We start from the raw sequence: 18590 nt of genomic DNA, 5'->3' as shown, positions 1-18590 counted from the left end.
GAGCAAGCAAATCTCAGACACTACTATTCGATGTGCTTTAAATGCTGCTGACACAGCTACTCCTGGTATCAACTTCAGCATGTTTCTACGCAGACATGCCTGGCCCCATGTCTCCAGCTTCAAGTTTGACATTTAACAACATCTCCTCAACCCGCCCTGTGATGGAGAACATTTCTTTTGGCACTAGGTTGATGAGATGTGGAGAAGCTAAAGATAGACAACGACAAGGAGAAGGAAAAGGCCAGGGGCACCTTACAAACACCTACCCCTCCCATGTCCTTTTGCTTCTCAGTTATTGTGGAGGCTTCAAAATCACCTTCCCTGAAGCCTCCATTTTCTTTGTGTCAAGCAGGCCAGCATACCTCCACAAGAGGCTACTTCAGAGGTGCATGGCATTGTAGCAGAGCCAAAAGTAAGGGCAAAGGTGGCTCCCCCATAGGAGTAGCCTCAATCAAGCAATTACTTACCTCTTCCTCCATCCCTTGAACCCCCCCGCTGGCTCCACCAAACCCCCCACTCACATAAGACCTGTCAAGGAGTGACTCTAGATGTTTTACCTCACCTGGCAACACTTCACCTCAGATCAGTGGATATTAGACAACATTCAACATGGTTACTATCTGGAGCTCACTTCTACGCCTCTTAACATACCACCCCATTGACATGTCCTCTCTCCAGAACAGTAATGCCTGCTTTGGGATCAAGCGCTCCTCAAAGGGGCTATAGAGCCTGTGCCACAACTTCTGCAAGGTTCATGGTTGTACATTTCTACTACCTCTTTCTTAGAAGGACAGGTCCTTCAGGCTCATTCTGGACCTCGGACCTGTCAACAAATACATCCTGTCAGAATATTTCCATGTGGTCACTCTCCAGGATGTCATTCAACTGCTACAGCAAGGTGATTTCATGACTACACCCACCCTCCAGGACGCCTACTTCAACATCCTGATCATCTAGTGCATCAGCGCTACCACTGTTTTGTGGTGCCAAACAGCAGTTCAAAGTGCTGCCCTTTAGGGTCGGCCCCGCACCTAGAGTTTTTACAGAATGCCTTGCACTAATTGCTGCATACATGCAAAGACAGGTCATTCATGTATTCCCATACCTGGATGATTGGCTGATAAAGAGCGCAAAGTTAACAACGGTGTTGCCTACATACACAAGCCACTATAAACCTGCTGCATGAACTGTGCTTTACGGTCTATGCTGTAAAGTCCCACCTCCAACCCCTTCTATTCCAACCGTGTTTAGGGAGATATCCTCAATGCAGAGGTCAGCAAAGCCTTTCCCAGTCTGACAAGAGTCCAGTCCTTCCATTCTTTGCTCCCTCTTTTTAGGCCAGATCAACCGATCACAGTCTGGACACTCATGCCTCTCCTTGGCATGATGACCTCCTGCATCGCCATAGTGTGCCACACAAGGTTATTTATGCCCACTGCAGGTATGCTTAACGCTCGGATGTCTCAGGTGTGGCGTCACTGGGAAGATCTAGTGTTGAACATCCACCATACTCCTCGCTCTCTGCAGTGGTAGAACACAAGCAGTTTGCTTTTCTCAACCCAGTTCCACAGATTACGATTACAACGGACGCATCCCTCACTGGGTAAGATGTGCATCTTCAAAACCTCACTGTCGAGGATCAATGGGATCCCAGTCACAGAGGCTTCTACATTAACTATCTGGAGCTGTTAACTGTCCATCTAGTGGTCAAGGCCTTCCTTCCCCACATAGTGGGCAATGTGGTCCTCGTCTGGGTGGACAACATGACCGCTCAATAGAAGCAGGAAGGCACCTGCTGCTGCCAACTTTCTCAGCTAATCCACTCGATCTGGCAGTGGGCTCTCCGCCACAGGTTCCACCTAATGGCAGAGTACCTTCCGGGAGTGGACAACAACTTTACCGACCTCCTCAGCAGGATGCAGGAATAAGTCCATGAGTGGGAACTCCACCTGTGAATCCTGCTCCAGTACTTCTGGTGATGTGGGTTTCCCAACATGGACCTATTCACCTTGGCAGAAAACGCATAATTCCAAACTTCTCCCCTGATTCTCACATCCCCAGTTCATGGGCAGTGCGCAATGGATGAACTAGTAAGGGTAATGTGCCTATGCTTTTCTGGCTCTTCCCCTCCTACTGTTTTTGGTTCAGAGGCTTTGGCAGACCTCCCTCACTCTCATCCTAGTGGTTTCCACTTGAGCCAGACAGTCCTGGTACACCAGTCTCATCGAGCTTTCAGTGGTTTGCTGTGAGAAGCTCCCCAACAGGCTGGACCTTCTGACACAGAATCAGAAAAATCAGGCAACCCGACCCCAGGAGTCTCAACCTTGCGATCTGGCTTCTGACGTTTTACCTCATTCTACCTCCTGAATGTATAAATATGCTCATGGAGCTACGCAGGCCTGCTACTCGTGCCTGTTATGCTACCAAATGGAAAAGGTTTGTCTGCTACTACCTCTAAAACCACATTGACCCCTTAGCAGCTAGTGTCCAAAACATTGCTTGTTACCTACTTCACCTGCAAACCAGTGGACTAGCCTTCACCTCCAGTAGGCTTCACTTAGCTGCTCAGCTCCATAATAGGCAACACGTTATCCTCTTTAGATTCCCAGTCATTAAAGCTTGTATGGTGGTACTAATGAGGGTCTTTTCTCCTCAGCACCCGCATCCCTTGTTGACCGTTCACCCCACCCAAGCACCCCACCCTTCCCCCTCAATGTAGAATCTCAATTTCGTCATTACAAGACTCATAGGTTCTCCATTTGAGCCCCTCCATGCATGCCCTTCTTCAATTTCTCTCTCCGAAGGTGGTGTTTTTGTGGCCATCACCTCACCTAGATGTGTTAGTGAGCTTCTACATCTAACATTGGAAGACCACTTTACGTAAGGCACTGCTTATGGGAGGAGCACTTTAGTCTATGCACAGCATGCGTATCTACAGCCATACATGCCTTGAACCGAAATTGTTACTTACCCTGTAAGCATCCGTTTGTGGCATGTAGTGCTCTAAATTCACATGTGCACACCCTACTCCCTGGAAGCCTCCGGCTGTTACGTTTATACATAACTTCTTCTCTCACAGTCATCTCTCTCTCCTGTACACATTCACTCCAGCTCCATTCTCAACCGCTGGGCGGGAAAACAATCTAACAATTGAACCGATGACCATGCGCATTACAAGCAAGATTGGGAGTCACACTGCCTTATGACTCCAGAAGAATTCTATTAAAGAAAGCAACTTGCGCACATTAGGACCCAACACAAGATGGTAGGAGTATGCACATAGCTCCACATGCCACGAACAGATGCTTACAGAGTAAATAACATTTTAGTTTCTACTGAACGATAGACAACCATATATTCATTTTTTTTTCCCTCCTTCTAGGTGTGTCCTAGGAAACACTACCATCCTTGCTGAGTTTGCTGGTGATGAAGAAGTCAATCGTTTCTTAGCACAAGGTCAGCCACTACCACCAACTTCAAACTGGCAGCCGAACACTGGAAACAACCAAGGTCGCATGGGTCCTGTCACCGGCTCACACTCCATGGTGCGCAATGATACAGGCCACTGGAACACCCCCTGTCTGGGTGGTAAAGGGAGTAATGACCTCCTATGGGGAGGGGTCCCCCAGTACTCTAGCAGCCTTTGGGGTCCTCCCAGTAGTGAAGATGGCAGGGTGATAAGAAGCCCGACACCTATGAACACCCTTCTTCCAGGTGATCTCCTCAGTGGTGAATCGATGTAAGAACCCAGGAGGGAGCATGGAGGATTGCAATCATCAGCACTAACAGAAAACATTTTTAACAAAGAAAATGAAAAAAAAACTGAAATTAACCCTTTCCAGTTTCTGGATTCATGAAGACTCCAGCTTTAACAGACCACTTTGGTAGCCCTTTTCCACAGCACTTCTATCCAGTATCTAAGCTTGAAAGTCCTACCGTAGCCCTTGTGAACTGTTATATGACACAGTATGGGCTGCTTAGTTTTTGGTCAGTGTCACTTGCAAAGCTGGTGGTCATGTTTGTTCTTTTTGTTTTTCATTGTCTTATTTCTTTTCTTTTTTATGTCCCTGCAGTGTTTTTGAAGCAAATGAAAAAGTATAAACGCTGCTTAGTCCAGTAGTATAAAAAGGGCACTTTTTAGATACTGTTCTGGAAAGGGTTATTTTATCACATTTTGTGGGGGAGGGTGGAATGCGCATTTATGCCTATCTAAAATGAGCCTGGAGCAATTATGCACATTTACAGAGGTAGATCCAGTAATCAAAAGGGGGTTGAGCTGAATATGTGTGTGTATCCACACACGTGTCTATGTATGCCCGCACACATGTGGCTCTCAATGATACAGAACTAAAAAGTAAGAATGGACTTGTAGTTGGAGTATGGACTAATACACATTCGGTATTCAATCCCTTCGGATTTGCCTATGCACATTGTTACCATTTTGTCATCATTTTTTTTTTTCCTCTTGACAGCTTTCATCTTTAAACTCACCATCTCCCTAAAAAAAAAAAAAAAAAAAAACAACAAAAAAATACATTTAAGAAAAAAAAAAAAAAAAAAGTAACATATCAGACAATGCAGATACTTGAATCTCGCCGGCCCACGTTAAGGGAATGTGAACAGTTTCGAAGTCTGACGAAGTACACTTCCAAGCTGGCATCCAATGTTCATGAACACATACATGTGCAACGTCAAAGACAAATAGGTTCTAGGAAATAACATTCTATATATACTATATTTTTGATTTCTTTTAAAAGTTTATTCAGTATGTTGCTGTGTGTGAACAGGAGTGTGTGCACGTGTCTACCATTCAGTAGAGTGTGATGTCATTTTTTTATTATTTTCTCCTTACTCAGTGTATGCTTTTTTCATTTTCTCATTGGTCAAAAGAGAAAAGAAACGTTTCAATGTTGTTAACTTCTAACTTTGCACTGATCGTTGACAGTCCTTCCTGGAGCTTATCCTAAACATTTGTAGAAGAAAGCGTGTTATGGGGCTGATAACAGTTCATGTGTAAATGTTTACTCAAGGACTTTATTGTGTTGATAAAAATGAGAAGACTTTACCCGCGTGTATCTCTGGAGAATAACGCGTATACCTACCTTCTAGCGGCTTTTATTGAAGACTAATGCAAGAAAAGATTTACTTGAGTGTACTGCATTCTTTTTTCCCCATGGGATTTACTTTTTCCGTTTATTTTTGGAAAAGATGAAAAAAGAAGAAAAATGAAGATACTGCTATTATCTTACTGCGGCCATAGAAACCCTCTGCACAGGTTGGAGGGTATTCCCTGCAAGCAGGACCGTGTACAGCACGTTGGACATTGCTGGTTTTGAACTGTTGCAGGAGTCTGCAATTTTGGCTCTCACCTGTTTACAAATTTATTTCCCCCACCCCAAAAAAGACTTCCACACTTTAAAGAAACCTATTTTCCAATCGAAGATATGCTACTTCTGAGCTCGGGGATATGAAAAGTTGTTTTGCTCTTTACACCAACGAAATGTTAAATTCTTTAGCAACAGTGTGTCTTTTTTTATGAATGGATGTTCAAGTTATTTTAATTTTTCCTCTTCGTCTACTGGTGAAAAAAATAACCAGTTTGTGATCATTACCTTGCACATGGTGGAAAAAGTCTCAGGAAAAAGACAATGTTTCCAGAGGAGCAAACTCCACAAAACCATTTCATTTATTTTTAAGAAAATGAGGAAAAAGGAGACAAAAAAAATAAGAAAAACAACTCCTAGCACTAAAAAATACTGAAAAAAGTTGGAAAGAAGAAAAACGTATTCTGTAGCAGTTACATTTTCACCAAATAATGAACTCATAATAAATACAGTTTGAAGAGTGCTTTATATATACAAATGCTTTATGTTATAAACAAGGGTCATTGTGTTTGTGATTGTTCTGAACTGAAGACAAGACAATGGAACCACATACTTCTAAAGTATGTTTAAAAAATGAAAAAAAAGCTATGGACTATTGTGTTCCTTGCCTGCTTTGATCAGGAGAACTTGTGCATTAAAATATTGTTTTTGTGACTGAGGTTGGGGTGAATTGGAAGGAGATTACCTCTATTGTTTTATCTAAAGAACTGAATGAAAAAGAAATTCCTGTGAAGTGGCTGATTGAAAAAAAGCTGGTTTAAAGGATCAGGAGCTATGCACAAGAGTTTAAGATGATTGTTTTCCTCCAAATTTAGCAGGTCGTTTTAGCTGATACAAACCGAGAATTATTTTCTCCTAAGTAGTAACATCTCATTGCCATTGCACATGTTATAGACCTGAATTTAATATATGTGCACGTTAATATATATATATATATGTGTGTGTGTGCCTCTACATATATATTTATCGATATGTATAGACACGCATGCATTTATATATTTACTTGAGTTTCCATGCCGAAGATTAGTATTGCGTTTTATAGAGACATACTCTTAACATTTTCGGGAAATGAAGGGTTAAAGTTCTCATTGTATCTCATTTTTTTGCCTTGTTCATTTTGAATTGAAGATGTCCGTAACTCTAAGGTTTAAAAGCAAAAAAAGAAAATGAAAAAAAAAAAAGTTGTGGCTTTTAATGTTATTTCTCCTAATAGAATATGTGATTGTTGAAGACATGCACCTGAAGTTGCTTTCAAAAAGTACAAGAGCTTCTTTGAAACTTAATAAATTGCAGTTTTACTTGGCTGTTAAAGTGGTTCTGTATTTTCCTTGGGTGGCAATGGTCAGTAGACAAGTAATTTAAAGATTACCTAGGTTCTGCTCATGTTTCCTCATGTACACTTTAGTTTTGTTTCCCCAATTTACTATTTTTTTCTAATTGGTTTCTACTACAAGTAGGCCAGAAAGAATCTTCCCCATGAAGAAAGCTTATTTGAAACATTACAGTGGAGCTCCCCCCATCATTCTATCTGCACACTTAGGCTTATCCCCTGGTTCACCAAACGTTCAGTACTTGTTCGTTGATAATTTCACCTTTCAGCAAGACTGACAAATGCACTTTGGTGTGTTCTTTTCACTTTTTTGTCTGAGGCCTGTCTACGAGAAGGGGCATACAAAATAAGCATTGATGTCTTGGCTGCACATACCTTGGCAGTGAACTTTAGGCAGTACATCGGGTGTAGAAAACTATTCTTGGGGCTCACTTCACTGGGCCTGTCTCCCATGTCTTATTAATTACAACCCACTAACTTATTTTTCTGTTGGAACGTGGTTGCTTAAGCACCACACTCTTTGAGGCAACAGCTTAGGGACAGGGAATTTAGTTTTTCCAGTACCAACTAGAGAAAAAGCAACTCCAGATTTCGTAAACGGTGCCCACCAGTTCCAGGCCTTGTCCCAGGAAGGCGATCTCGCCTGGAAAAGGATCTAATTTCTTGTACCTCTTCACGGATTCTTATTATAGGAAGATTTTTCCTCACAAGTTTCCTGTTTTTTAAGGGAGCTTACCTGGTCAAGTTAAAATGGGATCACTTTCCACATGGGTTTTCATAGGGAAGAACTTTGCATCCATCTTCCTAGTCATCCTTAATATTTATTACACTTGATGGCCTTGTATTGTAGCACAAGGAACTATAGATTTTCGTTTAGAAGGTGGGTGAAATAGACTGTTCGATGGCATGAGTGGCTGTAAATACCTCAACACGGCTGCACTTGGTAGCAGTAGCAAGGTACCTACAAAATAGACAACATTTAACATTATTCAAAATTCCAGTTATTAAAGTATTTATGGAAGGTCTTAAGAGAGTGAATCCACCTAGGGTGCCCCCCTGCACCAATGTAGAATATTAAGGGGTCCCCATTTGGACCTTTACATAAATGTCCAATCCAGTTTCTCTCTTGGAAAGTAGCATTTTTAGTGGCAATCACTTCACTTAGATGTATGAGTGAGCTTCAGGCAGTAACCTTAGAAGATTTTTTTTTCCAGATACACAAGCAATAGGGTTGTCCTTTTTTACCAATCCCAAATTTCTTCCAAAAGTGGTTTCCACTTTTCACCTGAGCCAATAGATTGAGCTACCTTTTTTCTTTCCTCAGTCAGATTCAGTTGCTGAAATAGCGCTACAACCTTAATGCTAAGACATTAATGTACCACATTGATAGAACTAAAGACTTTCATAAGACTGAACAACTCTTTCTCACCTCCGCATACCGGGAAGGCTATATCTAAAGCAGATGTATCAAGATGGATAATCAAATGTATACAAACATACTATATTAAAGCTAAAAGAACTCTACCCATACCTCCTAGAGCACACTCAACTTGTAAAGTAGGTGCATCTATGGCTTTTTTGGGTTATATACCAATAATTGAAACCTGCAAAGCAGCTACATGATCAAATCCACACACATTTGCCAAACATTACTGTGTGGATGTTTTTGCACAGCAACAAGCAAATGTTTGACAAGCTGTGCTTCATACTCTTTTTTTTTTTTTTCAGACAACTGCAACACCAACGGGTTAGCCACTGCGTTTGGAATGGCACTCCCTTACATTCTGTGCAGAGCATGTGTATCTACAGCCATACATGCCATAGAACAGATTACTTACCCTGTAAACATTGGTTTGTGGCATGTAGCTCTGTAGATTCACATGCGCCCGCTCACCTCCCCGGACAGCCGTGGCAGTATTTTATTACGCTTCACATGCATGTACATCTTTTACTAAAACTATATTCACACTCCATTATCACCTGACTACTGGAAAACAATCTAACAATGGAATTGATGCCCAGGCGCAGTATCACCGAAGGGGGGGGGATCACTTACCTCGTGACTCGGATGACTTCTTCAAAGAAAAACAACTTATACACATCCCAACCGTACACTAGATGGCAGAAGTATGTAGAGAATGTGAATCTACAGCACTGCATGCCACGAACAGATGATTACAGGGTAAGTAACATTATCCTTTCAAACTGCCGAAAGAATATTTGACAGATACTGGTACACTGCTTGAAAAGCAAGCAAAAATGTTTTGTCCGGCTGTGTCTCTAGAAGATTCATGTTCTTGAATATTCTTTCTTATGCGGGTGTATTGTTGCCACCATGTCATGAGCAGCATTGATGCAAGCTCCTTATCAGCGTGCAATCCCCCAGCTACGCATGGGCTCCACTCTCCTTTTTTGGTGCTGGACTCTGGAGCTTTTTGATTGCTGAGGTGCTGGAGATGGTCGTGGGCGATGGGGTGGCCCACGGAGACTCTTTGGAGGCTTGTTTTTTCGAGCCAGGTCAATCTCCATGCAGCATCAAGATGGCCTCTCCCTGATTGTGGAGCGAAGGCTGCTGTGCTTTCTGTATCTGAGACCGCACTGGGCGAGTGAATTGTGGCTTGGCTGACTGTGGGTCTCTGAAGAGCAGTGGACTGCCCCCATGACCTAGCTAGTGGGGAGGAGCCAGGCCTGCAACACATCTTGTCTGTAGCGGGCAAGACAGGGCTCCCATTGCATGCTACCAGCTGCTAACTGCAGGAGGAATGGGGCATGCTGCGTCAGCCCAGCAATTTGCCATGGAACCTGTTGGACACCAGGCTTGAGCATTGTGAAGGCCTGGGGTGGCTGTCCTATTTGGTTGTGGACCCCACCAGACAACCTCTTGAGCGCATGGAGCCACGAGGTGCATGACCCTGAGCTGCTTGGCGGTACTGTGGGGTTCTACAGCTGAGACATTGTGAGAATGGTCGGGGCTTGGTCCCCCCCCCCCCCCCCCCCACCCCCTCCCCTTTCTTTTGACAGCTGCTCCTCCTTTGAGCTTGAAGCTTGTTGGAGACCCAGGGATGTACCCCCAAGAGTGGTTTTGCGACCTGTGCCTTGCCACTCTGGGATGTTGTTGACCCGTCATGTGGGTGCAGACAGGGAGCTTGTAGTCAAGGCAATTTTACTCTGGAAACTATTGGCCATATTCAGGCTTTCACTCCCACCTATTGTAGAGGCGGTGCCTGCCCCTGCAGTGGCTGATCACACCTTAGTGTGCCTCGCATTGTGCCACTTGCTGGACTTTGGTGAGGCATCGACTCTTTCTGCTCTACTGTGGGCCCACTCACGAGTACAGCTGGCTGTGTTGTGACTTCTGGCCCCACTGTTTGTTGTCCCTGAGCATAGGGCTTTGACGCGCCTTGGTTTTCCTTGTTTTACCCCAGAACCGTAAGGAAGACTCCTTGACTAGCACCACCCACCAGAGCGGTTCAAGCATGGCACTAAGAACAGAGACACTTCTCAATTGTACAAGTTTGATAAACTGTTGGCTGCGATAGATGCCAATGGAGAAATGTGGGAGAGTAAGATTGGCTCTTTACCTGTCAAGCTGGGCTTCATCCTGGAAGACTCTAAGAAATGTCAAAGCAGGTGTCTGTTTTGATTCACTTCTTGCCCATTTCTAGGATAGCTGGACCCTTTCTCCTACCAAAATCCCTGTTTAAGACCCTCTTAGCCTCACTTTGATAGGCCTTTGTTTATAGGCTTTTTCCTTTATCTCGTTTGGCCAGGATGTATCCATCAGTCTGGGGTGGGGGTTGTGGGCGTTTTGCTGGTGTTTCTGGTTTTCTTTCTTTGTTTTCTTCTCAGCTTATATGAGCGTGACTTGAGGAACTGTCTTGAATGGCTGGCTGCTGTCATTCCAGCTGAGCGTTCGATATGGAGTGGCATAGTACATTTGGCTGCAGGTACGTATGTTTAGATGGCTGATTGGGTCAGATTAATCACATTGAAAGTTCAGGGTTTGAACATAGCATCCAAACGCTATAATGTTCAGGCCTCTATAAAACGGAGACAGGGGCTCAAATTGCATTGGTTCAGGAGACACATTTAACGGTTATTTAGGGCAGGGCTCTTCATAAGAGGTGGCGGGGACAACTGTACACTGCTTACTCTGCATTTGCGAGGTGGGGCTCCTATTTGGATCAGGTCTGGAGTGTGCCCTTCCAGTTGCATTAAGCGGTTCCCCAGGATAGTTATGTCCTAGTGCTGTGCAAATTAGATGGCAAGGATATCACGCTGCTTAATATATATGCCCCTAATATGGACCAGCTTTCCAGAAAATCCTGACACCTCACTTTGAGACAGTGCTGCATTACCCGAATATCTGGGGGGCAGGGGGCTTCAGTTGTGTGGCAGACCTTTCCTTTTGACAGGTCACAACCTCATTGTGCTCATGGCCTGCACATAAATAGGGAAGAGTGTTCTCTACTTGGATTTAGCAATGGGAGTTTTATTGATTATTGGAGAGCCCAGAACCCTGGGGCTTGGGCCTACCCCTTTCGCTCTGGTCTTACGATTTGGATGTTTGCCTTGATGAGGTGCTCTGCTGTGCCTGCAGTGTATGGACGGGTGGTTGATGCAGATTATTTGGAGAGGACCTATTCTGACCATAATCCCTTATTATACACGTTCCAGTAGACACCTCGCAGGCCCTGTATCTCAACCTGACAGCTTAATTCGGCTTTACTTATCGATGTAGCCTATCGGGCATCACTTGTGGGGGGTGATAGATAGTTTTTGGTTAGAGAACTCGAGGACTCTGTCATAGGTGGGGATTGAGTGAAAGGCACTGAAGGTAGTTATGCGGGGCTACTCTATCTCTAATAGGTCGAGAGTGTGCACTCCGCTACATACTGGCATTTTGTGGCAGGATGAGTTACTGAATGGTCTGCATCAGAAGCTGGGGGAGGCAACACAGGGCAGGGATTGGTTGCTTGCTGAAAGGGAGAAGTTGCTTGTTCTGGTGGAATGGTTGAATCAGTATGACTACAAGGCATATATTGCGTGGGTCCAATCTGATAGAGATAAGTCAGGGAGCTTGCTGGCTTGGCTCATACAGGAGGAGATCTGGGGGCACACCATTCTACAGATCTGAGATTCAGCCGGTCATGACGTATTTACTGAGGGGTAAATGAATACTACATTTGCTCAATACTACCACAAGTTTTATTTGGTGAGCACTGTAGTTAATGAATCAGAATTATTACAATATCTCATTGATTCCCTCCTTTGGTTCTCAACTCTGATATAACCGAGAGAATGGGCATGGATGTCTCTGTCCAGGAGGTTTCGGGTGTAATTAAGGAGATGGCATGGGTAAGGCTAGCTGTATTTTATGGGCACGTTATTTTAGCCATAGGCTTGCAGCTTGTGCCCTTTAATCTAATAATAATTCATTTTAATTCATTTATTTTCTGACAAGAAGCTTCATTCTGCGGTGGTGTTTTATTTCTTTTATCACACTTTTAACCCAGAAGCTGTTCATTTTTTTTAGCTTGACATTCTGTTCTGTGCTTTGTTCTAGGCTATACACCATGTTGTTGTTACCAAGTAGAACACCACAATCTCTGCCTCTTCATGGAAACGTACGTGCTCTTACTTTAGGGCAGTTTTTTTTAGAACACGAGCTGTTTTCTTATAAAACCTCTCTCTGCCCCCTATACGTTAGAGGTAAGTTCCAGCCAGAAATTGCCACTGCATACAGTTGCTTCATTGCTGCTGTCTGCTAAGACTTGACATCTTTTCACCTGCATAGGAGGGAACCCTTGGTAGACCAACAGCCCTCTTCGCCACTACCATATTCAGGTATGGGGGATGGTCTCTTCGGAGGTGGATTAGGGCTAGCACTGCTGTGCTCTAATATAGTACTTTAGTGGCGTATGTAGGAATTCTGACACTTAGCATTGTGACGCTATTGTGGGAATTTTCCTATGTTTCACTTTCTTTGTATTATCTGCTTTTATGTTTCATTATCCTAATCATTGCAGTACATGCCATTTTTTCTAAGATGCAGTTGATTCAATAAAATCCATTGAACCACTTCCTGCTTCATTTTGTGTTTGCATGTGTGATACAAATGTAACCGAGAGAAAAGAATACAGTCTGCTCCAACTCAAATTCCCTGAGAAATCAGAATGTCGTGCGCTTGGCTGCCACAAATCACTGCCACTTTCAGGTGCTGATGAGGTACTGCTAGCTGGCTGGAAGGTTTAGGCTGACAGTTGTCGAACAGTGTTATTGGACTCAGTTCCCTGACATTCTGGTGCTGCTGGTCCCCAAATCCAGCAGTCTCAATTGTTATAATGAGAGCTAACATGACATGGTGCCACCAGCGTTTGGTCAGGCACTGAATTAAGGATCCTCCTGAGTATGTCTCCCACTACCTCCTAAAGGCACCCCAATACTGTTTACAGAGACGTCCGTATTATTGAGGATCTCTTCAGCTGGATAGGTAGCACCTATTTAAGACTAGGTTGTTCAAACTTGAACCTTAAAAGGATTAATCCCCAATTGGTGTCCTCATCTCTGAACAAGTTCATTCAACATGGCGAAACCCACAGCGGGTGGTAATTATAGTAAACGTGATGCCCCCTCCTCACTAATTAAATAATGGCAAAACAGCCAAGGGGTGCAGTCATATTTGTGGTTTAGGCACATCCAACGTTTAAAAAAAATAATTTTCTATTCTTGGGCCAATTTTCCAACAGTTGATGGGAACATTTAATCACTATACACATGCTAATGCACCTGCACATTACAGAGCATGCACATACATAGGAATACCTTTATCTTTTCAAGTCCACCAGAACTGGCTTGATGCCATCCTTCCTCATACAACACTATATGTTAGGCTAGATCCTTTGAGCAATGTCTGTCCTACCTGGCCACCATTGCCACATACACACCACATCCTGATATAGGCACCTTGACAGTAGCTGAGATTCGCTGCTTCTAAATAGAACTTGTTGCAGTATATCGACTCTCAGTACAATTTGTAATGCAAACATTAATTACTAACCCGGTACGATCCAACTGCACGCAGTCGCACCAGGCATTAACCCTGCGACAATTCATTCGATTAGGGATAAAGTTCCCACAAAACATGAAGAAATTCCATTTTGGTTAGCTCAAAAAATAAATGCACTGGAAGAAGTGTTTCCCCTATATGGGACCCTAACATAAACACAGATTTCTCACTATGTGCTTGCCACTTGTGCGGTGGGTAGCTGCTCGACCTGGGGCATGGTAGTTTAAATGCTCTACACTACTGCACATGGTACACCAACACTTGCCAATCTTCATCTTCAGGAAGTGTTAAAACAGATCAAGATGAATACGGGGCTGCCTCAGCCCTGGATTTGGGGATGGAATTAATGGCCAACTTTGCTAGTGTCATCAATAATATTAAGTAAGCTTAAAGGGGAAGCTTTCAATAAGGATTCTTCCAAGCAAGCAGCTGAGGGTTCGAAAACAAACACCTAAAAAAGACGGGGGAGAATCTCCCCATTCGGAGACCCATATGAAACATTATAACGTAAAAAATGGGGATAATATAAAAATTCCTGATAGCTATCAATATACTGATACACACCAATTTCGTTCCTTTCAGAACTCTGATAAATGTAATGGCAGGTGGGCGATCAGAACGACGGACTGTGTGAAACCGAAAAAAGATTCACAATGCTCATCAGAAGTTTTGATTAAAAAAAGAAGAGAAACTTCTACAACAAATAAATCCCAATTTAAAAAGAAGGTGGCAGCTATTTCTACAAGAAATGCCATGCAAGATGAGCAGGGGCGGCTGGTGTTCAAGGGCTAAGGGGCTGCGCCCCTAGCCTTTTCTGGCCTCTCTAGTGAAGCATATATTTAATTACATGATGAAAGTAAAACATTTTCTGCACAACATTTTCCGATTGAAAGTTGTGCACTTTGAAAAGCCCCACTGCGCCTGCGTCAGTATGTGGCTGAAAGCTGCACAGTAGGGCTGACAGGGCTTGCCCTCGCAAAGCCCTTACATTTTCTCAGAACGCAGTGACGTCCCTGGCTTATCTCCTCCTCCACCAGAAGCCCTGATAGTAAACAGCCTGGAGCGTTTTTTGTTTAGCCCGGGTTTCTGAAAACTTCATGTCACTCCGATATTATTATCCACCCTTTCCTATTTACTCAAATGGTGGGGTGTGATCAGAAGGGTCTACGTACCAGAGGTCACATTATATTAAAAGAATGTGGCGTTGCGCAAAGAAAATCCCCTTTTCCTGCATTACAAGCAGTCTGTGGCAGAGAAATTGAATAAATACAATAAATAACTCCATCCAGGGCTCTCTGGGAGACAGGAGTGTGACCTGAAGACCTCAAGTCATAAATATGCCAAAGACAACCCTGCACACAAGTAAGTTGGAGCTCTATCTTTTTTTTACAGACAATAAGAAAAACATCTGTTCTCTCAGCTCTCCTCTCCTTTCACTGCCTCTGTAGGTGATTTCGTCTCTCAAAGGCAGTAATGGTTCCAGTAATTTATCATGGCTAGTTATGCTTGTTTTATTTCTTCTGCAGACTAATGACGTGATGTGATATGTCATGTTAAACATGTAATCCGCAGCTCAAATAAACGTGTACCTTTTATCACTGAAACTTCTTCATCCCAGCCCTCTAACATTCACTGACATAGAGCCTCCTCTTTCCCCCATTCCTCACACAGTAGAAGTGGATGCAGGCATGAGTAACTTGGTGTCATGGGTAATGGTAAGTGTTATAATGCTAATCTTATGTTATCTTTATGGTACTGAGACCCCTTGCCACACTAACCTCCCCCACTGTGACGCCCCAGGCCCTGGCTACAAATCGCTGGCTCCTTTAGAAGTGGAGGTGCTGCATTTTTTCCCTCATGAAATTGATCCAAAAGACGAGCATGGTTCTTGTTCCCTTGCAAAATTGATCCAAATATTGGATTCAAGCACAAAGGGAGAAATGTGTGCTTACAGTAAAGGCATTTATCTGCTGTATGGCCTTAAAACTGTCCCTATCATCATGCCCTTAGAATTAATGCCAAAAACATGAATTGATATGCAAACAATGAATATTAAAAAGTGATTTAGTTACTCTTATTTCACATGTTTTAATTAATGTTGCTTTCACCAAAAAAGTTAGCTGTTTCATCATGATCTGTTTCTGTCTTGCCTAGTGCACACTTTGATTTGTGCCAGGTGTCTATGAGGGGCTTTAATTGAGAGTGCTGGTGCTGAGGCTGAAGGTAAAGCAAAGTGCCTGTCAGTGTGTTGGCGTCTTCACAAAGCACACAGAACAATGGTCTTGTTTTCCAGTTACATTTGACATTTAGGGCCAGATGTATCATGAAGGTCTTTTGCGATTCGGAAATAGCGATTTTTAAGAAATCGCTATTTCCGACTCGCAAAATGGCATGTATCACATTTGCGAATCGGTAATAGCGATTTCTTTAAAATCGCAAATGCTATTACCGAATCGCAAATTGTGATACCGGCCCCATTCGCACCTATGGGCCTGTTGACCCATATCTGCGAATTTTTTGCATTTCCAAAATTGCGATTTCTTAACCAGAAATCGCAATTTTGGAAATGCAAAATCCCAGGGTGCTGGGGGCCTTAGGCCCCCTCTGCTGCACCCCAAAATTATTTTTTGGGACATGTAAGGTGCACACATGCCAAAAGGGCATGTGTGCTTTACATGTACATTTTAAAAATGCATTTAAAATGCATTTTTACATTTTTCACATGTTTACCACCAAGTTCAACTTGGTGGTAAATAGCGATTCCTAAATTCCCAAATCGCATTTAGGAATGGCTTCATACATGTGCAAAGAAATCGCAAATAAGGAATCCTTATTTGCGATTTCTTATTTAGAGAGTTGCAATTTGCGACTCTCTAAACAGGGTCGCAATTTTAAGGAATCGCTATTTTAGCGATTCCTTAAAATTGCGTTCAGAATGTCTTTCTTAAATTCTGAACTGGCTTTTTGCATTCTCACCGTTTGCAAAAAACCTTCATACATCTGGCCCTTAGTGTAAATGTGTGTGAAGAGGATGCTCAGAGTTCATAATATTTAGAAGGCAAAAGGAAATAAAGTGCTTATATGTGAATGAGTGCAATGTATGTTTGGGGTGGTAAAATGAGGGAGATGCAGGGAGTGCATTCAGGGGAGAGTGAAAAGAGGGTGCTGAAGAGGAGAGAGGAGGTTGAAAATGTGCAGATGGATGAGATGTGAAGAGAAATAGAGCAAACATATCTAACATTAAAGAACAAATAACTGAAGGCCCTACTCCTTTCGCAGGCCTCAACAATATTTAATTCATAGTCTCACAATTTCAGAATTGAAACATTTTCAATGTTAATTATTTATAACTAATCATTGTACTGTACTGACAGGCTTTACGTGATGTCAATTGTTGTGTTATGTTTCTGGATGCAATAACATCTCATTTTGCATTTTCCCATTTAGAGAGCCCCCACTTTTTTCATCCCACTTAAAGACCTGTCTGCACATATTTCTGTATGACTGGTTGCAGCCAGCAGTTGTGTGTGCTTCCTGAGGCCTGGTTAGAATATATTCTTCCAAAGTTGATGCCACATGGAGTGCAAGACAGTGGGTAAACACACACTTTAAAGGGCCTGAAGCTGTTGCAGTGTACAATTTGCACATTAAAGTAAAGGGTGAACGTATTAATGCAGTAAGATATGTTTAATATTTCAAGGCTATACATTCCCACTGCTTTATAAACCTTGCTTTCTCACTAAATGTATTTCCTTTCAAATGGACCACTTGTCAATCTTTTTTCAATTTTTTCTTGGGTGGAGGACCCACCCTGGACCCCACTTTTGTCCACTGAGCTTGCTCGCTACATAAAAGTCGTACGCAGACTATTACTCCCCACCACTTTCAAATGTCACCAGCCGCCACTGAAGATGAGTTTTATTGAAGAACAGGAACAGGAGACTGGCTCTGCTAGACAGCACAGCAAAGGTCACAATAGTTTGTCGGAATCTTCAAGAGCATCTGGAGGTGAAAGTACCTGACAACTTTTTAGAAGTCAAGACTGCAGACATTTGCATCTCCCCGCCCACTAGGGTATATAAAATGAAAGAGGGAAACATTGAGCACACAATTGATATTACATTTTGGAAAAGTTTAACTGGCATTTATGACATTTTGTTAACCAAAAAAGATTGCCCGCCAGAATTTGTCTGTGAAGTCCTGCAGGGGAAAGACATCATTAAACGTTTATTCTCGCCCCTTGTTCCCGTAGAGTTAAGAGTCATAGGCATTTGATTGAGCATTAGCACAAGCACCCCGTGCTGTATCGCAATCATGTTGGGTGGAATAAAGATTCTCCATACCACATACATAATACCAATTAGGTTCCAACCACAGCCTCAACCTAAATATCCTATTAAGCATGAGGCTAAAGCACCAGTGAGAGAGAGAGATTCACTCAGCACACTAGGGTGTAATTAAGCCCTTTGTCTGACCCATGAATAATCCCTTATTTCTTGTTGCTAAACCAGACATTGATAAAGAATAGTCTTATATTAGACATTTAAACAGACATACATACACATTTGCTATCAAAAATGTGCATAGTAAAGCACTCTTTAACAATATAGTGCTCAAAAATGGAAAAAAACAACGTTGGATATTCCCAACAGCTTGTTCTGCCAAAATATAGCACCTGAAAGCAGGGATTTAACAGCATTTAGCGCATTAGGCTTGCTGAAAAAAAAAAAAATGTAGGCTCTTACAGGGGTATAAGGATTGTCCTGGGCTGTTCTCAGCATGTGTAACATCCATTTTACACAACATT

At 42.8% G+C, this 18590-nt stretch overlaps 1 protein-coding gene across 12 annotated transcripts in view; it reads left to right on the top strand.

The window, feature by feature from the left end:
* Nucleotides 1–6688, top strand: part of TNRC6C (trinucleotide repeat containing adaptor 6C) — a 700889-nt gene extending 694201 nt beyond the window's left edge. For all 12 annotated transcript variants that reach the window (XM_069200257.1, XM_069200259.1, XM_069200258.1 and 9 more), the window contains one exon: nt 3383–6688. In XM_069200257.1, the coding sequence (XP_069056358.1) occupies nt 3383–3743 (361 nt within the window). In that variant the 3' untranslated portion in view covers nt 3744–6688. The remainder of the gene's footprint in view (nt 1–3382) is intronic.
* The last annotated feature ends 11902 nt before the right edge of the window (nt 6689–18590 follow it).

This window comes from Pleurodeles waltl, chromosome 7 (genome assembly GCF_031143425.1).
Source record: "Pleurodeles waltl isolate 20211129_DDA chromosome 7, aPleWal1.hap1.20221129, whole genome shotgun sequence".
Classification (NCBI taxonomy): Eukaryota; Metazoa; Chordata; class Amphibia; order Caudata; family Salamandridae; genus Pleurodeles; species Pleurodeles waltl.
Note: the sequence above shows the minus strand (reverse complement) of the source record. Positions and strands in the feature narration are given on the sequence as shown.